This window comes from Monosiga brevicollis, genomic scaffold (assembly GCF_000002865.3).
Source record: "Monosiga brevicollis MX1 MONBRscaffold_10 genomic scaffold, whole genome shotgun sequence".
Lineage (NCBI taxonomy): Eukaryota > Choanoflagellata > Craspedida > Salpingoecidae > Monosiga > Monosiga brevicollis.
In genome coordinates this window covers 797,581-818,635 of record NW_001865047.1, presented here as the reverse complement: position 1 = coordinate 818,635, position 21,055 = coordinate 797,581, and the positions used below count along the sequence as shown (strand labels likewise).

The 21,055-nt window shown below is 54.2% G+C and overlaps 6 protein-coding genes across 6 annotated transcripts in view; 2 read left to right on the top strand and 4 right to left on the bottom strand.

The window, feature by feature from the left end:
• The window catches only part of MONBRDRAFT_8296 (uncharacterized protein), a gene marked incomplete at both ends in the record, with an annotated part of 2,164 nt that extends 1,773 nt beyond the window's left edge, over positions 1-391 (top strand). The window contains 2 exons of the mRNA XM_001745917.1: positions 60-133; positions 242-391. Coding sequence (XP_001745969.1) covers positions 60-133; positions 242-391 — 224 coding nt within the window. The remainder of the gene's footprint in view (positions 1-59; positions 134-241) is intronic.
• A 363-nt stretch (positions 392-754) lies between these two features.
• MONBRDRAFT_25512 (uncharacterized protein) lies at positions 755-4,274 on the bottom strand (the record flags this gene model as incomplete). The annotated part of the gene is made up of 11 exons (XM_001745781.1): positions 755-844; positions 951-1,081; positions 1,202-1,258; positions 1,346-1,475; positions 1,562-1,863; positions 2,111-2,143; positions 2,500-2,542; positions 2,667-2,717; positions 2,997-3,281; positions 3,654-3,913; positions 4,040-4,274. 11 exons carry the CDS (start codon positions 4,272-4,274, stop codon positions 755-757), a joined length of 1,617 nt encoding a protein of 538 aa, XP_001745833.1.
• Positions 4,275-5,000: 726 nt separating this feature from the next.
• On the bottom strand, positions 5,001-7,232 carry MONBRDRAFT_32459 (uncharacterized protein; the record flags this gene model as incomplete). Its single annotated transcript, XM_001745780.1, has 10 exons — positions 6,968-7,232; positions 6,809-6,865; positions 6,648-6,718; positions 6,223-6,321; positions 5,991-6,095; positions 5,516-5,620; positions 5,381-5,434; positions 5,242-5,305; positions 5,134-5,173; positions 5,001-5,109 (listed from the first exon to the last, which is right to left on the bottom strand). The coding sequence occupies exons 2-10, from the start codon at positions 6,819-6,821 to the stop codon at positions 5,001-5,003; spliced, it is 660 nt and encodes a 219-aa protein (XP_001745832.1). The 5' UTR covers positions 6,822-6,865; positions 6,968-7,232.
• A 1,074-nt stretch (positions 7,233-8,306) lies between these two features.
• MONBRDRAFT_8294 (uncharacterized protein) lies at positions 8,307-11,171 on the bottom strand (the record flags this gene model as incomplete). Its single annotated transcript, XM_001745779.1, has 5 exons — positions 8,307-8,412; positions 8,493-8,638; positions 8,726-9,097; positions 9,170-9,340; positions 9,456-11,171. 5 exons carry the CDS (start codon positions 11,169-11,171, stop codon positions 8,307-8,309), a joined length of 2,511 nt encoding a protein of 836 aa, XP_001745831.1.
• A 1,724-nt stretch (positions 11,172-12,895) lies between these two features.
• Positions 12,896-15,542, top strand: MONBRDRAFT_32458 (uncharacterized protein; the record flags this gene model as incomplete). Its single annotated transcript, XM_001745916.1, has 5 exons — positions 12,896-13,023; positions 13,425-13,639; positions 13,927-15,162; positions 15,274-15,377; positions 15,471-15,542. 5 exons carry the CDS (start codon positions 12,896-12,898, stop codon positions 15,480-15,482), a joined length of 1,695 nt encoding a protein of 564 aa, XP_001745968.1. The 3' UTR covers positions 15,483-15,542.
• Positions 15,543-15,851: 309 nt separating this feature from the next.
• On the bottom strand, positions 15,852-20,663 carry MONBRDRAFT_8292 (uncharacterized protein; the record flags this gene model as incomplete). Its single annotated transcript, XM_001745778.1, has 5 exons — positions 15,852-15,961; positions 16,200-16,962; positions 17,062-19,205; positions 19,307-19,520; positions 19,698-20,663. 5 exons carry the CDS (start codon positions 20,661-20,663, stop codon positions 15,852-15,854), a joined length of 4,197 nt encoding a protein of 1,398 aa, XP_001745830.1.
• Positions 20,664-21,055: the final 392 nt, after the last annotated feature.

Here is a 21,055-nt window from a genome sequence, read left to right as displayed (position 1 = left end):
CACCCCCCTCCCCCCCCCCCCCCCCCCTTTTTTTTTTGTTTTGCATTCGATGCCCGTAGCCCTAACGGGATACTCACCAGCCGCACTTGCGCTCATCAAGCTGCACCGACAGCAGTTGCAAGTGATGCAAAGCGTATGTGGCCCTCTGGTTCATATGCACCTTACAATCCCTCGGCTAGCGGTTGGCTCGTTTTGATATTTTGTTTTCATGGGCTCTGTTGTGTTCACTCCTTGCTTCCAGTTTGTGGACATGCAGAAACGCCTCGCAGAGGATTTGCGCCTGGACCCCGGCCCACGCTCCCGAGCAGCGCCCGCCCCCGCTCGCTACACCACTTGGCATGACACAGAAGCCTACCTTGCCAAGTTTGTATCCCGTCCCGACCCCTCCTGAATGGAAAAAAACAAAAAAAAAAAAAGAAAGAAAAAAAACAGTTTCGTCTTTGCACTCTACACCTTGCTGATCATTTCATGCTTTCTTGACTTGTAGAAATCGGCCCGCGCGGCTCAAACTGGAGGACGCCCATCGCCAGGTCGAGCTTGAGCTGAAATATCTCTCCCCTTGATTCAGCCCTCCAACCATGCCTTAAAAAAACATTAAGTGCATTCAAAATGGACTGAAAAGTACTGATGCCGTGAGCACCATTAAACCCTGGATTTTTACATTCGACTCTTTTGAACATCAAAAATATTAACATCATCATGTAAACAGCACCATTAGCAATACTCAAACGCCACCTTTCAGTCAATCAGCCAATCAGCTGCGCGGGGCATCCGAGATGAGATAGCTCAGAACCACCACGACAATCAGCGTAGCAGCCAAAGCGAATACAGAAGTGATTGCCATCTATTATGGTTTTCATTGCAGCAACGCAGTCATGAGCCGAGCTAGAAATCAGGTAGTTAGCAAAAATAAAAAAACAGAATGCGCCTTGACCCAATACATCACTTACACGTCCCAGGGCGTTGTGGGCAATTTCACCAGCCTCCTCTTGCGCAAGACGGGCGGAACCCGAGCGTCGAAGTCGTAGCACTTCGAGAACCACAGTTGACATTGTGATTACAACTCCCCATGCGTACAGGGCTACCACACACACACACGCGCGCGCGCATGTGCCGAGGATGATGCATCAGTTCTTCAGAGGTTGATAGGTGCGCGCTCATTTAGCAGCCTGCCTAAACGAGTGTGCGTTCAAAGACTTACCATATTTTGTGTTATCCTCAGTTCCAAGTTTGTCAAGTCCATACCAGATGGTCGCGGCTACACAGCAGACAAACGGCCAAGGGACACAGCATCATGTTCAGGTGGCTAGTTTGTGAGGGTGCGGCCATGACCACATCGACGTACGCGCGAGGACCAAGAGGCCAAGGCCTATGCCCCAGTGCATGTAGTTGAAAAGCCAGCGTCGGGGCCCAAACCCCTTGCCCTCTCCAGCTGGCGTGCCACTAATAATGTTTCTGCCAAAACCCAGCAGAAGCTGCAATATGCGCGTTGATAAGCTCGTTCGAATTGCCCCCAGGGAAAGTTCACGGCCAACACATGGATGATTATGCCAGCTCTCACCTGTACCAAGGCAAGAGCAAGAACTGCTATGCCAAGCTTGCCGTGAACACCAGCGTTGTCCCCATCGTGGAGCAGAATAATGATCCAGCCCACCACAGTCAGCAGAACGGTAATGCATTGCAATCCCACATGCATGCGGAACCACAGCCCATGCTCCTTGAGAAAGCGGGCCACCAACGCCCCTCCCGGCATGAAGAGCAGCCAAGCCAAAACCATGCAGATGCCTGCCGTTGGTGGCATCGCAATAATGAACCACAGGGCGGACATTGAGGGACCGCACGCCTTGACAGCCTGAGCGTCAGCTAGCAATAAAGTGTACCATGAGCAATGGTCGCCGTATTGACGAGCGTCGACCTGGTCACGTCAATGTCCTGTGAGTCGCCGACCAGCTCCAAGGTGCTCGATGAAACCCTAGGAAGAAATTGCAGGTTGCACAGGAATTGCGAAGCGGAGGCCAAATTCAACATTTTGCCTTTCTCGCACCCTCTGTTGGGCTGTGTGCTTGCCCGGCTGGAGGCGATCACGCTTGGCAGAGGCGGCCATACTTACGCGCGGTTGTTGCCGTGGTACCCAAAACTGCCGCTGCCCCAGGCAATTAAGACATAATGTGGCTAGGGAATGGGAGGCGGGACAGGGGAGTTGGCACTAAGATCAAAGCCTAAGAGCTGAAAGCTTATGCGACTCGAGCCTACCTCAGTGTCGGTGTGAAAAACTACATCATTGGGGTTGCCGGTGTCGGCTGGGCGCGTGAATTGCGCCACCGCCTGACCATTGATACTGGTCACGACGACATCAAAGATGTTCGACGGTGTGTCTTCGGAAGCAACCGTGAGGCATGTCGGCCGGTCAGAGATACGAGCAGGGAATGAAGCACAATCCACGTTCGACCCAAACCACGATGCCTTAAAATTGGATGCTACAGGACGAGCTGGACTGACCAATCGCGGGATCATCATGCATTGTGGCATATCGGTTCGTCACCTACACTCGACACAATGCCAGAAAGTGGGTCTATGCAGCCCCAAAAAAAGAATGTGTGTGCGCGTGTGTGTGCTTTTCTTTTGTTGTTGCTGCTGTTGTGTGTCACTGCCAGCCTGAGACAAACCTGAAGACTGGTGTTTGCCGTCGAGTCGAAGACGTAAATGTCCGAATCTGGCTGTGGAATTGTAGAAAACAAGGAAATCACGAGGCGACCTTGAATGAACATGCGACATCCATAGCGACCATGCCAATGGCCACACACATGAAGCGGGACAAAGCGACACGCACCATGCTTCGACTCAAGGAAAAGCCAAGGGCACCCCATCCTACTCCGTTCCCGAGGGTAATCTGGATACACAGGCGTGTTATTGAAAGTATTTTCGGATTTTTTTTCCAGACAGCGTCGCAATAGTACGAGCCAGCCAGGCACGAATGCCATTAAGGCACAACTGACCTCAAAATCCACAAGGTCGGGCTCGCGGCGTCGGCGGGAAGTGGCTTGCGACTCCCGGGCTTTCCATTTCACCTGTAGAGTGCAGCTATTGGTCTCTGCACAACCACTGGGCGTGGCCACTACGGCTGCCCCTGTAAAGTTGCGTTTCGAAATAGGGGCGGTTGTGGTTGTTGGCGGAGCAGACACTCCCAATAGGATCCCTGTAGATACGGGAGCGCAAGATTGATCCCCAGCCAGCTGGTATCCTTCGGCACACAGGTGGCACGATGTAGCATTGCTGCAGGCCTGGCAATGGGCCGAACATTCTGCGAGGAGTAAAGGCACACCCAATACGGTCAGAAGAGGCGACGCTAGATGGTTTCAAAATAAGGCCAGCAACAGCACCTGAGCAGGCCGTATTGCCAGAGAGGAGGCCATGGTAGCCATCGAGGCAAGCGCCACAAGCCCCATTGGTGGCGCTGCTGCATATGTCCCGATACAAGGCGGAGCAATCAGTGCAAGGGCCCTAATGATGTGAGCAGGGCACGGATGGATTTGGTTCAACGTGGGCACGCGGCCGTGCAAAAAAAAAAAAAAAAGAGTATGAGGGTCATTGTGGTTGAAAGTCTTGGTCCAGCTGCAAAGAAGGAGGAGGCAGGGATCGCTGTTACTGCATACCGCAAGCAGGAGGGAGCGTGTTGACCAGGTGTCGTAGCTCTGGACGGAGACCACGCGCAAGGTGACATTGTCAAAGGCATCGTGCGGCGCAGTCCAAGTAAAAGCCACATCCGATTTGTTGTCGGCATTGCTGTGACAAAGCGCGGTAGGAAAGCTTTCCACGTCACTGCAGATGTAGTGCTGATAGTCCCCCGTGTCATGATGCAGCTGGCCGTGTGTCGCGGCCAATAGCAAGCCCTGGTGCAAGTCTGCGAGTGTGACTACAACAGAGGTGGCAGGCACATCCGAGATTAGAGGACGCAGACCGGCAGACTGAAGCAGGCAAGCGGCGGAGCAGCCCAACCGAGCCAAGAAGCCACGCTTGCTCTGGCATCGCGGGGACGCACTTGAATAGTTTTGACCGGGAACAAAGCCCTGATCGGGATCGATGAGCGGCGAGATGCTCATGGCGGGGATGCTGCCCGAGTTGCTGCCGTGGGGCGGGACTATGGTTTCACAGGTAGCGCCAGCCGGCAGGCCATCTGGACTGGCCGCAGTCCATCCCAAGCTGCCCAATACGACCAGCACTGCCGCCAGAGCCGGAAGGAGGGACAGCGGTGCCGAGGGGCGGTGTCGTCGCATTGTCTTGAATGTGCTGAGAGAGGAAGACCGAAAGAGAACTGATATCAGAGAGACGGGTATTCAATGAGAATAGTTGAGAGAGTGTTGCGGGTGAGTTGAGCAAATGAGAGAGATCTTGTGGCGAGTGAATGAGCGTCGCAAGAAAATAAAGCGAAAACAGAGAGAGCATGAGTCGATAGAACGGTCATAGAGAGAGAAAGAGAGATGAAAGTCATGACCAGAGCAGAAGTCAGTCACTGAGGTCATCCCAGAGAAACAGAGAGAGTGTGTGAAAGGCCAAAGGGCGCACGAGCGGAATGGATGTTGCAATCGCCCTAAAGTTAATGTATCTAAAGAGCAAGTTTGTGCAGATAAAATAGTTCATAAAGGTAGATTAGAGTTGGGTTTTTGCATACGTTTGTGTCGGTTATATGAAGCTTATTGAAGGCTCAAGTGTTGTCAAGCTTGAGGCGTTGTCTGCTCCGGCGAACCGTTTGGCCGCTTGAGCTCGAAGCACCATGTTGGGGACGAGTTCGTCATGATTCGTGTGGTTCACGATGTGAGAGCCGCTCATGTCAACCGCATTCATCCAACGCATGGCGAATAAAGACGAGATGGCTTCCCGCTCTTTTTCGGTGGTTGTTGGACTGGTTCTGCTTCAGACGTTGGACAAAGCCCGCCCTGCCCGTTTGACTTTATTCTCTGGTTGTATAGCGGTCGACAAGCCAACCACAAACGTCACAAATTTCAATTTGTAGGTGCAGTTTGAGCGGCGAACGTTCGAGCGGCCAGGCAGTCACAAAGCGTTTGTAGGTCTTGGATATTGAACAATCGAGGATCCACGCGCCAGCCGACGCTACAAAGAACAGCAGCAGCGCACCGCCAGCGTCTGACCTGCTCCGCATTGATCAAGCATTGGACTAACGCCACGTTGAGATCCGATGAGAACAAGACAATGCGGACAGTGACATGTGAATCAGGTTCGCACCATGGGAATTCGAAGTGTGGTAGGAGCAAGGGGTACGGATTGCGCCCAGTAGTTCTTCAATCAGCTATAAAGTGAAGCAGATTCATCGGTAAGCAAGCGTGCCTCTGCAATCAGTACCACAAATAAAGAAAAAGCCCACCTCCAGCTCGATGGAATCCCTGTGAAGGAGCAGATCCACGGGTCGTGTACCCGTCTGCCACAGCAAATCATCAGGTTTCAATCGCAGGTGCAGCAGAACAGCGCAAAAGGTACGGCATCGTGGTAAAAGGCTTACAAGATCACTCGTATCCGGGTCGGCACCGTGTCGCAAGAGTTGGTGGATACTTTTTCGGCTGGCAGTGTAGGCAGCGCAGGCTGCATGAAGCGGCGTTTGGCCGTCCTGTATGATTTGATCAATGTACGAAAGCATGAGGCACGTTTTCATTTTAATATTATTTTCGAGCGCGAGGGAGGCAGAGGCGCGATGACAAGGGGTTGCGTGGTGTTCGGATTGAAGTTACAACACCAGAAAGGGGAGAGCAAGGACGGTAGTCGGAAAAGACCAGCGGGAAACAGGACAGGATACAGGGAGAACCGACATTGTGCGGATGCAAAACGGGGGAGGGAGAGGGATAGCGGGAAAGAAAAAGGAGCAAGAGGCAGCACGGGCGCGCACGGGAGGCAGGGTGTAGAGGATAGAGAGAAGGCGCAAAGAAAACAAGCAGAGCAGCAGGAGCTACAGCCAGAGGGGAAAAAGGTACTGTACGGACTTGCTTCTTGGCGTTGGCATCAACACCGTGCTCCAACATCTTCTCCACTACCTCGGCAGCACCGTTTTCGCAACCGCAGGCCTTGTGCAGTGGTGTTTCGCCATCCTATGCGATGAGGCATCGACATGACGTACAGGTACAACAGCATCATCATCATCATCATCATCATCATCATATGTTACAGGTACACCATCATAGGAGTAAAGGGTGCAGAGGGAGGTACTGTACTGACGATGGCCTTGGCTTTAACATCAGCACCGTGCCCTAACAGCATCTCCACCTCCTCGTCATGACCAAATTGGCAGGCAAAGTGCAGTGGTGTATTCAACCACTGTGGGATGGTGCATCGACATGACGTACAGGCACAGGATCATCATCATCATCACCATCACCATCATCGTGCGGCACAGGTGTGTACCATCATCGGGGTAAGGGGGAAGAGGGAGGTACTGTACTGACTTCGTCCTTGGCATTAACATCAGCCCCGTGCCCCAACAGCATCTCAATCACTTCTTTATACCGAAATAACTGGCCATGTGCAGTGGTGTTTGGGCAACCTGTGAGATGACGCGAATATTATGCAGTATGTGTCCCATGTTAGACCAAGCGTCGACATATCCGAACTCATAGTAATATCATGCCAAACAGAATACGTACCCAATCTTCGTATTTGGCAGCAGCTCGAATACGTTGTGGGTCCCAACTGGTCAACAGCTGCAGCGCCTCTTCTGGACCCATTATTGAATCACACGCATCAAACAGCTGCTCTCCATCAGCATCCATGGTTACGGTGTCTCTTTATCACCATCCGCTCTTACCAATTTCTTGCATCTCTAGTCACCATCAATCTCATGAGCCCCCTCCGAATACAACTCCTACGGCAGCCCAAATTTCGGACTCGTGCGCGCGCAGTATCCAAAACGGCAGTCGGTCAGCGGGTCCTGCGCCTTTCCCCTCTGATATGCCAAAGAACTCACCTCTAGCAAGCAGCGCTGTTGATAAGTTGCAAAGTGAGGTGTAGTTGGTTGATCAGCGTGTCGTCAACCGTGAAGTAAGATCAGTGGCCTTCACACCCACCGAAAAACAGAAACAAAACGGCAGCGGTGCTCTCTCAACCAAAACGCCAAGATTGCACCCGACCAGGTGGTTGCTGTATCAGCAACGATCAAGCAGGATCAATACCCCGCGTGCAATAGCCCAACGCCTCCACCAGCCAGTCGCTGATGCCGATATCACGACCCTATGCCAACTCACATGAGATGCAAGCAGAAGCAGAAGAAAATGCAACACCAACACTCATGTGAATGATGATGACAAGAAGTAACTCCGCAAGCAAGATGATAGAAAAGGCCGTGAACGCATGCGAGCAGATCCCCTGCTGCTTGTGTGCTTCTTGTTGTGGGCTCCTGTGCGTGCGTGCATGTGTGTGCGTGGTCCTCGTGCATGTGGGTGTACCTTGGCGCATACACACTCGCTGCTAAATCCCAATGTGGGAAAAGGGCCAAAAAAAAAAAAACATAAGAAGCGCCTCCTCACATTCAAGGCACATGGCTCTTGGAGAGAGGGTGATACGAATGAATACGAATAGATCCCCGCCTACCGCGCATGTCGGGGCTGTTTCAGTTTTTTTTTTTCCAAGCAAAGGTGAAGCTACCAAGGGGGAATACGGTCGCAAGACTTCGATCAGGTGTTAATGGACTCGGGCTTGTCCAAGATGGATAGCTCATGCATGCGAGCCGTGCCGGCGTGGTGGGGCTGGCTCTCGTGTCGTGGCCAGCCACATCATTGCGAGCGCGGTGACCTGAGGTTTAATTTCTTTGCTTGATGACGTTTGGTCGGTAATTGAGGGGGTGAGAGTGTAGCGCCAGAGGGCATATTACTTGGGCAGCCTTGACAATCAAGTGTCACCGCCACTAAGACCAGCCCAGAGCAGCAAAGTTAAAAGTCATGGCACCGATTGGATCATTCAGAACAGATGCATGGCTGCACCACACGAATCTGAGAATCATGCTCGCTGGACGGATTTATGGTCAATGGATAGAAGTATGTGGAATAGAGCCACGAGTCTCATAGCCTTGGATTCAGTGTTCACGGTCAGCAAGCTTGATATTTTGCCAAAAATAGGGCCGACCATGCTTGGCTTAATGAGATAAGCGCTACTGGTTGACGCTCTCGCACAGCGCTAAACGACATCAAGCAACCCACTCCTTGGCCGTATCATCCTTGATGCCGAAAGCGTTCACATGACTTGTTCAATTCAACAACAGGCAACAAGCAACATGCAATAGACACCAAGTGTACATCACTCGTTTGTACCTAATCAGCCGTGTAGTATACCACTAGTTCGGGATAAATTTGCGTATTGTCAAAGATCAGGACCTCGTGAAATTCCCCAAAAGGCGTCGCAATGACAGAGTCATATCTAAAAAAAGAGGCAACAATCAGGTCATCAGAGCCAGAGATTTCACTGTGAGAAAAACCAGCAGATACCGTCCAACACACCGCTCGTTGTTGGGTGCATCGGGCAGGAGCGGAGGGGCCAGCGCTGCGCAAGAGGGTGAGTGATGAACAAAGGCACGACCCAGCAGTGCCCGCGTGATGACGAGCATCCGTTCGCCGTCGGGTCCAGCATCGGTGTATTGATGACTCTAATATCATACAAGCGCCCACCCGCCGCGTTAGAACACCATCACTCATAAGGACGAAGCGCAAATTGAAAGCCATCGCAGCCACACCTTGCCGGGATGGTCCGCCAGGTAAACACCAAGACCAAATCGGTGGCCGGCGTTGCTGCCGGCAAAGCGCAGGTCGAGGCCCAGGCGCGCAATCTTGTCACGCAGAGATCTGTCCGGGGCGATGCCATGGAGTAGCAGGCGCTCTTGACAGGATGTATCGCGAAGAAGAGCTGGAGAGCCCGAGGGCGCATCTCCTGTGGCCGTTTGAAGCCGAGTGTAGTGCTCCTGGTTTGTGATGCGGTGCAACATCTCCCGACGCTTGGCGCTGTAGCGTTCCCACAGCACGAAGTTCTGTACCCGCTCCACCCGCTGCACCTGGATGTTAGCTGGCCCTTGCCCATCAATGCTCAGCTGTTCCAACAGCTCGGCAACCTAATTTCACGGTAGATTTAAATCAGTCTGCTTGTCAAAAATATAACATTACAGTGCCAGCAAGCAACGCACCTCCGGGATAAGCTCGGGTGCGTCGCGCAAAACGTCAATGGCTGGCCCGACATGACCAGCGACAGGTGGCTGCGCAATTTGCCCAGCACTCAATAGGCTTGGCCGTTGCTTCGGATCTGTTGCAAGCAAGGCTCGCGTTTCCTTGTACAGATCGCTTGCCGCGTCACACATCTGCACAGAAACACAGCTGTGAACAACAACAACGACGGCTACGACAACGACGACGACGAGAACGACAACCAGAGGGTCTTGGAATCAAAGAGAAGAAAAAGAATACTTGACTGACCTCGGCCGCCAGATGAGGAAAGCTGAAGGCATCATCTCCCGCTTGGAAATTCCATCTGCAATGAGCCACGACCTCATCGGTTCGCGACTGAGCGACCGGCACCGTTTTTGGGTACATGTAGGTGTTGTAGACAACACAGCCAAAGGAAAAGGCATCCTGTGCTGGACGCGCCCCCACACGACCCTGGCCAAAAAGCACCTCCGGTGCAATGTAGCCAGTCGTGCCTGACGACGCGGTGGCCGTGCAAGGCAACATTGTAGCTTCAGCGGCGGCCTTGACAATGTCAAAATCGCCCAGCCGCACAACAGGCTGGTCCTCCTCGCCGTCCAGCATCACGTTGCTCAGCTTGACATCTCGGTGCACCAGGCCCTTGCTATGCATAAACGCCAGGGCCGTACGCAGCTGAGTCATGAGTCCCGCAATCACGGTCGAGGTGGCCAGCTGCCGTGCCTTGCTCAGCCACTGCTGTAGATCCCCTTGCGCACACCACGGCTGCACCAAATATCCACTGGGGTGGCCACTGTGCACATCCACAAGCGCGCCAAGGACAGGAATGATGTGTGGATGCTCAAGCTGGCGCATGGCGCGAAGCTCGCGCAGGAATGTCCGACACTGATCTTGTTTGTGTTGCCGAGCAAAAGCGTACTCCTTGACGGCCAAATCTTGCTCAGGGCAATCTGGTAGCGCGGCATGGGCCTTGTACACCTTGTGGTTTTGATTGTAATGAAGATCAAGCTGACCCAGACTGGAGAGCGACAATGTGCGGTCTACCTCGGTCATGGCTTCCAAGATGAGGCTGGTCGGAACGTCGGGGCCGAGCACGGTGCGCAGGCGCGCTCCAAGCGCACTCTGCTCAGGGTGCAAAAAGACTAGTAGGGCCGGGAAATGCTGGTGCAGCAGCTGTGCGAGCTCTGCAGTATGGTCTACCTGCGTTTGATCTGATGATTGCTGTTGCAAGGTGACGTGTCGCTCTTTCAGGTTGACAAGTTCTTGCTGGAGTGTAGCGCGAACAGCTTCGGGCACGAGCTGCATTGCTGCGTTGATACCTTGAATCTCAGTCTCCAGTTTTGTCAGTTGCTCATGGACAGAAACCGATTCATCATCAACCCCTTGCGCTAAACTCTCCACATGCCTCATGCACGTCGTCAGTACAGACCGCGTCGTGGCCTGCCAGTCAATCATGTCTTGCAACTGCTGCGTCAAAGCTTGCGCCTCGTGAAGAGCAAACGCTAGGTAATAATCATGATGCTTATAGTCATGCTCCACACTCCAGGTCATGAGCTCCTCCAGGCCATTCTGTTCAGGCCGGCTCAGCTTTTCGTGGGCTTGGCGCAGCTGTTCCCAAGCCTCGGGCAAGGCCTCAGGTGCAGGCGATGCATCCACATCCAAGCATTGTGCGCATTGTCGCAGTGTTTCCACGCGATGGATGGTGTCGGAGGTTCCCGCTTTTGCCACGGCGTCCAAAGCGTCGATCAGCGCCAGCACCAGCTGCTGGAGGTTGCTGTTTGCGCTGGCGAGCAATTCTTGGCGCTCAGGTCCCACGTCGCGTAGTATGGCGACTTTGTCCAGGGCTGCACCAAGGTTGGCGGGCGGCGTCTCGGGCGCGATTGTCAGCGCGGTGGGTGAAGCGGGGCATGCTGCCAGCACGGTCTGAAGCTTAAGAAGCGCCGGTTGCAGTTCAAACCGAGCAGTGACATCATGCAGCTCTTGCAGCATTGATTCCAGTGTGTCGGTGCTTGTGTTCAATTGCCTCAAGCGACTTTTCAACGCTTCGGGCGCTGCCAATGCCTGACCAAGCGCGCTGAGAGCCTGTGTGGTGGTCGCCTGGAAGGGAGCCCAGTTTATGGAAGGAAACTCTGGTGGGGCTTCGTCGATGGTCCTCTGAACGCCAGCAACCTTCGTTGCAAGATCAGAGTTTTGTTTGGCAACACCACTGAAAAAGGCATCGAGGTGTGGGAAGGGATGGGTGCTGGTGCGCTTGGGCAAGAGCGGCCTGAGCCAAGTGTCCACGGCCACCACAACAGAGGCCGTGGTCTAAAGTGTGTGGTACCCATTGGTCACTTAGGTTGGATGAGGCTGTTGGACTTGGCATGGGGAAGCAGACTCACCTCAAGGGTGGGCGCCGAGTCGGGTAGAGGCGGCAGCCAGGCAGTCGGCAGTTCAGATGCAGGCGGAGTGAGGCGCTCGGATGGTGGTGGTGGTGGTGGTGTGAGGGGCTTGGATGGTTGTGCGAGGCGAGCTTCGTGGGCAGCAAACACGGGCTCCAGCTTGTCGTGATGTTGAAAATAACATCCCAACATCAGAGGTGTCATTCCATGCTGAGAATACGGCCACAGTCAAAACGATCGGAACATGTGAGGTGGGCGACCATACAGCAGTGCTGCAAAGCGGGCTGGGAAATCAGGGGAAGACAAGTCGCGTTCAAGTCAAAAGAAAGCGACGATGGCAGGGAGACGTTCAGACGAAAGAGAAGCAATGTGCCAGAAGAGTGGATCACGGGAGCACGCGCGCAAAGCGAGGAGGGATGTAGAGGGGAGACAGACACAGGGGGCAAACAGGAGCACTAGCCGCCAAAGGAGGAGAGGAGAGAGGGGTACTGTACTGACGTCGTTCTTGGCTTTAGCATCTACGCCGTGCTTCAACAGCACCTCCACCACCTCCCCACGACCGAATTGGCAAGCATGATGAAGTGGTGCGTTGCCAATCTGTGATATGATGAATACAAGGGCAACATCAGCATTATCATGTGGCTATGCCAGTCATTATGGGGCTTGAAGGGAGAACTGACGTTGGTCTTGGCTTCAGCATCCACACCGTGCCGCAACAGCATCCTCACCACCTCCACATGATTGAGGGCGCAGGCAAAGTGCAGTGGCGTACTGCCATCCTGTCAGAACATGCATCAGGCATCGCGTTTACAGGTACAGCAGCAGCATGATACGTTGCAGGTCTGGACTGACGGTGGCTTTGGCTTTGGCATCAACACCATCCTTCAACAGCATCTCCACCACCTCCACACGACCGTATTGGCAGGCATGATGTAGTGGCACATTGCCATACTATTAGATCGTGTGATGCATCAGTATGGCGCACAAGTACAGCATCATTATCATCACATTGCGTTTTGAGGCCAGCAGAGGGGCGCTGAGGAAGGAAGATGAAGGTACTGACGTAATCCTTGGCATTAGTATCAGCGCCGTGCTTCAACAACATCTTCACCACCTCAACGTGACCCATACTGCAGGTTGCGTGCAGTGGTCTGTAGCCTTGCTGTGGGATAGGGTCAACCCAAACCAAGGACGGATTCAACTTGAAGATGAGACAACAACGGCAAAATCGACCAAACAGCATACGTACCACACCATCTCTGTGAGCGGCAGCATCTTGAATACGTTGCGGGTCCCAAGCGTTCAACAGCTGCAGTGCCTCTTGTGGATCTGATGCACAGCATGCAGCAAACAGCTGCCTGCCATCATCACTCATTGCAATGGGTAGACAGTCTCTCTATCACCATCCGTCTCGCTTTCTGCTTCTACAGTCACTCCCATCACATGAGTCCCCTTCAAGTGTAGATTGTCCAATGTCGGTGCGCGGTTTGATCCACTTTCAAGTCCGCAGCCGCTTGACGGGCCTCGCCCTTTCTCCTGATGTGCCAGCCGACTCACCTCTAGCTCACAGTTCTGAGCAACAGCTGTTTAGTGCACGTTGTCGACTGTGACGTGAGATCAGCGGCATTCAAACAAAGTGGCAGCAGTACTCTGAGCGACCAGGTAACCGCCGTCTCCCCAACGAGCCAGCAGAATTAAGACCCCCCAACCCCCCACACGCACCAGCTCAACGCCTCAAGTCACCGGCCGTCGATGCTGATTCCCGCGACTCGAGTGCAAGCAGATGATGCTGATGCTGATGATGATGAAATAGGAGGAGGACGATCTGATCTGAACATGAGTTGACAACAGTACAAGAGAGAGGGGGCCAAAAAGCCCCCTATCACAAGCTCTCTCTCTCTCTCTCTCTCTCTCTCTCTCTCTCTCTCTCTCTCTCTCTCTCTCTCTCTCTCTCTCTCTCTCTCTCTCTCTCTCTCTCTCTCTCTCTCTCTCTCTCTCTCTCTCTCTCTCTCTCTTACATTTTGAAGTCTCTTCTTGTCTCTCTCTCTCTGTCTCTCTGCTTATACGCGCGAGGGGGTTGAGGTTGATCTTGATCTTGGCAGGAGGTGGCTCGGGTGGACAAGGTCGCCGGGTAGGGGCTTGAAGCTGGCTTGAAGCTACCTTGAAGCTGAGCTGTGGGCCTTTTGGGGAGAGGTGGATGTGAGCTCGTCTTTGGCAGACGACGATTGGGGCAATGGCGACGTTGGCTATGAGACTGGCGCTTGCTGTTGGTACGTCTTTGCTGACTGGGTGTGGTGGTGGCTTGGCCATGCGGCCAAACACTGGTCGTCTCGATGCTCACTTGGCTTCGTCTCCCTTCATAGTGGTGGTGCAGGTGACTGCCACTGCGCCCATGTCCAACGGCACCACGACCGCTCTTCCTGCCAATGTCACAACAACCACAGGAGCGACCACGCCCATGCCCAACAGCACCACGACCACTCTTCCTGCCAATGTCACAACAACCACAGGAGCGACCACGCCCATGCCCAACAGCACCACGACCGCTCTTCCTGCCAATGTCACAACAACCACAGGAGCGACCACGACCATGCCCAACAGCACCACGACCGCTCTTCCTGCCAATGTCACAACAACCACAGGAGCGACCACGACCATGCCCGACGGCACCACGACCGCTCTTCCTGCCAATGTCACAACAACCACAGGAGCGACCACGCCCATGCCCAACAGCACCACGACCGCTCTTCCTGCCAATGTCACAACAACCACAGGAGCGATCACACCCACGCCCAACGGCACCACAACTGCAACAGTGCCAAACGTCACGACGACTACAAATCCCGCCACCACCACGTTTCCTGCCAATGTCAGCACGACCACGCTACCACCATCGCCTCCCAACGAGCCCACAATTGTTTTCGATCAAGGTGTTGGTATTGGCTTTCAGGACCTCATCGTGTATGAACCCACCTCGGAGAATGCCCCTCCTCGAGTGTTTTGCAACGGTGCCGCAACCTCCGTGCAACAGCTGGTCTGTACCTACCATGGCCTCTGGGTCAACGGCTTGACCTCAAGCGTGAACAATAGCAATTCATCCTTTGTTATCACCTTGACTTGGGTTGATGAGCTGGCTGGTTCGCCGACCCAAGAGCAAAACCGCACCACCCTGCCGGTCCCGGAAACCCTCAGCTTTGAATTTGGCGGCACGGATCCATTGCGCTTGGTTGAAATTCGCTACACCGAAAAATTGGCGACCGGCCTCAAGGTGTCCCTCTTTGCCAACGCCTCAGTGGAGCGCGCCACTCAGGGCATTCATCCCCACCAAGCGCTGGCCTGTGATATGGCAACGCTCAATGCTTCAACGACATCCAACAATGGCACGACCAACTCCACCCTTGCCACCTTTGTTATCTCCCACCTCCAGGCGCAAGGCGATGCGTCTGACATCCGCTTTTCAGACAACAAAAAGTCATGTCACCCCACCACCACCACCACCACCACCACAGCAACAACAGCAAACCCGTCCACCACGTCTGCGCCTGCGCGGGACGGAAAGCACGGTCTCACTACCGGTGTTCTCGCAGCCATCTCAATTGGTGCGTTGTCGGTCCATACCTTGTTTGCAACCGATTCTGTGCTCAACATGCCCGATGCCTCTTGGTCCATCATCTGTTTATCTCACCTCAATTTTTGCTGCACATTATTAGGCGCCTTGCTTGTACTGGGTGGTGGCCTGGCCTTTGTGATGCGCCGCCGCTTGAAAAAACAACGCGAATTCGGTTACGCGCTTGTTAATGAGCTCCCAGACCAGGTCAGACGCACATCTATACACAAGCCTCTGCTCTTCAGTATGGCTGTGCCACCCACACCGCCACCACCTCACATTTCTATCAATTTGCGATAGGTGGCTGAATAAGCAGTGCCTTGACCATGTAGTACGCCGGTGGCAAGCCGAACCTCGGGTTCCCATGCGCACAAAAAAAAAAAAAAAAAAAAAAAAAAGCCAGTGAATATGAGTGAGTCGAAAGAAAGTTAGTTTGACGAAATTTGATCATGCTGAATTGACAAATTGAAAGGATGAATCGAACAGCCAGCTGGCTGATGGGCAGCGGCTGCAGACTTAAACCCAAACCCAAAAGCTCGCACGTTATGGACAGGAGAACGATGGAAAAGGTCACAGAAAAAAATCAACACAAGCAAGGCCAAAGCCTTGGAGACGCCTTAAAGCGAGTGGCGCAGCGAAAGTTAATGGGTGAATGTTGGAATAAGAAACAATAAACAAAGGCTAGCCGTTGAAAGCGTCATCATCATCATCATCGAATCCACCATCAAAGCCATCTGCCTCAAGATACCCCGCATCCTCGGCTTGGGGCTCGGGCATCTCCACGTCCAAATCTGCCACAAAGTGCAAGGCCACACAGCGGGTCAATATGAGCATCAGTAATGAGAAGAGGACACAGACATCGTCAAGGCATGCAGGCATGACTTACAGCCCCCTTCATTATCCCCTGTTTCCACTAAAAGCAAAGGGGATTGCGGATTCAAACACCGACACGGCTCGTGTGAGTGAGAAGATTGACCCGACTTGATAAAAACAAACAAAAAAAAAACATGGATGTATACACCCTCGTACCTTCCGTCTCGAGATAGTCGTCTGCCCCAAACCCCATGGCTCCTTCGCCATCAGCATCGCCGCTGCTACGAACAGGCACATCGGTATAGCCCACAGCGTCCTCACTTGCATGGTCCTCAAAGTCGTTGTAGACCGGGTTGAAAGTGTCTTGTGGGGTTGTCTCATAGTTGGGGTTTTCAAACGCAATGACTTCGCGTGTTTCAGCTTTGCGGCGCTTGGCATCTTTATGACGCCGCACGGCAAAGACAACGACCAAAACCAACGCCACTACAGCTACGCCTGCGCCAACCCCGGCAGCTAGGGCCACGTTGGACTTGCCACTAGATGCCGTGCTGGCACCCACCTCAGTCTGCGATGTAGAATATTGCTGTCCGTCGTATGTAAAGGACAGATCCTGTGACTCACGCTCAAACGCTTTGCGGGCGGTCACGGAAGGGAAAAGCGCGTTGGCGCCAATCATGGTCGAAACCCGTCGACGATTCGAGGTGCCATAGACGGGAAGCAAGCGAAGCAGTGACGAGCCGCTGTCCAGCTGACGGATGGCCTCGGCAATCGCGGCCAAAACACCTTGCTCTGAAGCTCCACCCTTGACAGCCGAGATGCCTTCCGAGAAGGTCAAGAGCACGATGGCCGCCGGCTGGCATACTACGTCCGAGGTTAGAGTCGCAGCCTGCGCTGCATACTCTTCATCCTCGCACGAAGTGACGGTCTGACACAAGCCCTGTTCATCAAGGGTGTCAGCCGTGGTTTTGAAGGTGCCATCCTACCAAGATACAAAAGTTAGAACAAGAAGTGGCAATCTCATCAAACAGACAGAAATGACAAGGGTGTTATCAGCAATACGCGACACTCCAACTCGTACCGGGCATGGACTGCAGACTCGGTCTGTCGACGTTGTCGGAGCCTGCGTCATTACGTAGCCCTTGCCACACAGGGTCACGATTTGACAAGTAGGGGCAGAAGTGCCAGCGTTGTGAAAGCTACGGTTTGGCTCACAAGGGGCACACTCACGATCGGAGGTGCTCGTGGGTGCCACGGACTGGCCAGCCCCGGGTGCACAAGTAGAGGGCTGCTTGCAGGTCGCTTGCCCAGCTTGATCCTGATAGCCATTGAAATCGCCGCAACTGACGCAGCTCGTCGCTGCGTCCGAGTCTGTGTCAGCCTTGCCCACGGCACACGCCTGGCATTCAGCATCGCTGCTAGACGTGGGCGCCACAAGCTGATAGTGCCCGGGAAGGCAGCTGTTGATGCCCTGGCAGATGGCAGCATTGATGATGCTCGAAAAACTCTCGCTGTCACAGGCGGCGCACTTGCGATCTGCCGTCGATGAGCAATCGGATGCAACGTAGGCGCCCGGTGAACATTGCGTGCAATTGGTGCAGGTGCGATCCGTCTGGCCTGGGACTCCTGTATCCGCCTCAAACTCATACGCTGCGCATTCAGTTCGAGGCTCGCACTGCAAGTCGTGAGCACGCGTGCATGCCTGCACAACCAGCTCATCATCGGCACAGTTGGCCGTACAGGCCTGGCATTGACCACTTGTGTCATTTAAAAACGTGCCAGCCTCGCACAACTGGCACTTGCGATCAGTCGAGAGGGTAGGCGCAATACGCTCGTAGGCTCCGGGTGAGCAAGTCGTCACATCAAAACAAGCTGGGCTATTGATAACCGGCGTGTACTGCGCTTCGGTGCACGGTGTGCACTCGTCTACATCCGAGCGAAAGGTCCCTAGAGGGCAATCGGCCTGCAGGCGGCAGCGTGGCACGATGCTATTCGGATCAGACGTGTCGCGCGTAGTGCTTGCTCCATCGCATGTCTCCTCCACCATGACCAACGCGAACATATCCGCAATGACGTAGGTTTGCCGATAACTATAGCGCGCCACGTCGTTGGACAGGACTAGGTCCAGCGCACCCACGGGCAAGGTGACTTCAGCCACTACGTAGTGCGAGCGCCGCATCGACTGATCAATGGTAAAATTGAAGGAGTAGCCACTCGCTCCCAAGAGCATGATGGGCACGTCGGAAGCACGAGAGGCGTCCCCAGCCCAGCTACTGTAAATACGATATCTGCCTGGGGCGCTGACCGTAAAGTGGTACGTGACTGATTTGCGGCCAGCTTCTTCGTTGAGGTCGTGGAAGTAGCCCAAGCCATGAAAGCCTGGCGTGTGAGAGGATAAAGCCCACGATCCGACAAAGGTCACCAAGTGTGGGGCCTCGGCATCAATCAGCTGCGACGGGACGCGTCGGCGAAACACATATTTATAGGCATCGGCGCACATTTTTCCCGAACCCTGATTGGTCATGATCAGACCTCCTTGACCGTGACCGAAGACCTGGCGATGCAAGAATTGCCAGGTGCCGCTTGGATCGACCGACTGATCGACATCTGAAGAGCGATTACCCGCCACAGCGTAGGGGCCGCTAGACTCGTAGCGAACGGTTTTGGAGCGACTGGACCAATAGACGTAGCTGATGTACACATCGTATTCAGCCACACCCTCCAGATGCGGGGCTTTCACGTTGGCAGATGCGGCTGCGTCACCGCTCAACAGAAAGGTGCTGCCCGAGTAGGCGCGATCAGAGCTGGTGTACCGCTCCTCATCCCAGGTACCCATAAGGGTAACACCCTGCACGTCTGCATCGTAGACAATGTTGTTTCGAGGTGCAAGGCTCACCGCGTCGGCGCTGAGGCTGGGAGAAATGTCCTCGTCCTCGGTGACAATGTAGTAATTGCTCACGCTAAAGTTGGTGAGGCCAGCGGGCAGGACGGCAGTGATGGTGTCGAGAAACATGCCGTTGGGCAGGGCCTTACGCTGATTGATGCGCGTGACCAGGACATCGCCGCTTTTGCTAAACACGGAGCAAAGTGCGTTGGTGGCACGCGAGGTGTATGGACGCCAAGTAAGGGAAAAGGTATAAATACCCGCGGTCTCGGGTTCAAACTTGAAGATCATACTCTTGTATCCAACGAACGTGTTGTCCGAGGTGCCCGAGGTGTAAGCATCTAATGTAGGATCGGAGCAAGAGCAAGGCGTTGAAGATGGTGAGGCCAGGCGATTAGCTGAGTAAGACTGGGCGAGAACGAGATCAAGGCCAGCAACTAACAGCTGGTTCCCAGGTAGCCGGCCGTGTTGGTTGAGGTGCCCCACGAGCCAATCGTGGCGATGCGTGAGGCATCGTCGTTGTCGGCAATGTCAGCCTGCTTGATCCACAGGCCATCCACGACCACGGCACGGTCTCCGGTGCCATTGACAACAATTAAGACATGGGAAGCGCCGTCCAAGGTGAAGCTGCCCGCGAAAAAGGTAGGATGGGTATGCTGCAAGACGAGAAGCAGGAGGAGGAGGAGAAGCAGGAGGAGGAGACGTGGGGATAAAAAAGGGTGAGATGGCGTAGGAGCGCAGGCACTGTACTCAGAACGTGCAGCGCAAGGCTCAATAATGCCAAAGAATCTGGCCAGTGGGTAGGCCATCGTCAAATAAGAGGGGGTTCGCACCTGGTCCCAAATGAGTGGTGTGGAGCCGAGAGCGTGGTAGACAATCACGTCCACCGTGCCATCGCGAATCTGTGCGGCAACGGAGAGGAGAAATAGACTGTAAATGTCACGCCTGGGGGCTCCAGTCTTCATATCCACCGTTGCCCCTTCCTCGGTCGTGGTTAGGTAGGAGGAGCCGAAATATCCATCATAGTCGATGCTCTCTGTCCAAGTGCCGTTGATGGTGGTGGATTCGGGGTGCTCAGCCTCCACGATGATACCCCGACGCAGAACAAATGCATCGATAGAAATTGTACCGTTGGGGTCGCCGGTGGATTGGCGCAGTTGGATGGTCAAAGGGCCTGGGTTGAGGAAAACACTGTGCAAAACCTCGAGGCCATCGGGATGGGCGGCGTCGGTGCGCTGATTGACAGCCACGATTTGCTCGGCATCGGGTGTCGATGGGGAATCGATGACAAAGACGGAGCGGGTCGTGCGATACACGTTATGAGGGCAATATGTGGCGTACACATTGTAATAGTCGGCCACTGGTACATTAAAGGTGGCAGTCATGGTGGCGGCGCCTTGGGAGTAACGACACTTGGCACTATAAATGCCGTCAATGCCGCTGACTTCCCACTTGCCCTCTTGGTACAAGGGAGCGGTTGGGTCGGTGCTGGCGTTTTCCGCCTTGATGACCTGTGTGCCAAGCCCGAGGAGATCCTGTGCTGCAAACAGAAGCAGCGCACGCGAAGCGACAAGATGAAAGCGTGAGGTGGCAAGCAAGACGAGGCGAAGCGAAGCGGTCACATGGAAAGAAGCGCAGTGTAAATCAGATGGTTGATGGCGAAGGGGATGGTGTTGTTTCACGGCACATGTGCGCAAAAAAGACCAACCAGGTGTGAAATGTTGGGCTTCAGTTAGCACCAGTAGGCAGCAGGCGATGGACACGGCCAAGGCCCACATCGCGTGCGAGCCCCGGGCCATGGTGGCGGCGGCAAGATCGCTAGCGGTTGATCCTTCCGAGTGGGGCTGGCGACCGATCGCCACGGTTCGTCAGCACAGCAACTCGATTCTGTCGACCACACCGGGCACAAAAGACGCCGAGTCTTGCCCTGTGCGCCAAATCACACGCAGATGTTGCCCGCCGTCGACCCGGGCTAGTCAGTGAGCCGATCTCTGTTGCCACACACACTCGCTCTCTCGCTCTCTCGCTCTTCTCTCTGTCTCTCTGTCTCTCTCTCTCTCTCTCTCTCTCTCTCTCAGTAACTGAGAGCGTGCGTGGCGTCGCTGTCTCGATCTTTCCTCTCTTTCTCACAAACTCTGTCTCAAACTCTCTGTCTCTCTCGCTCTGTCTCTCTCTCGAACTCGCTGTCGCT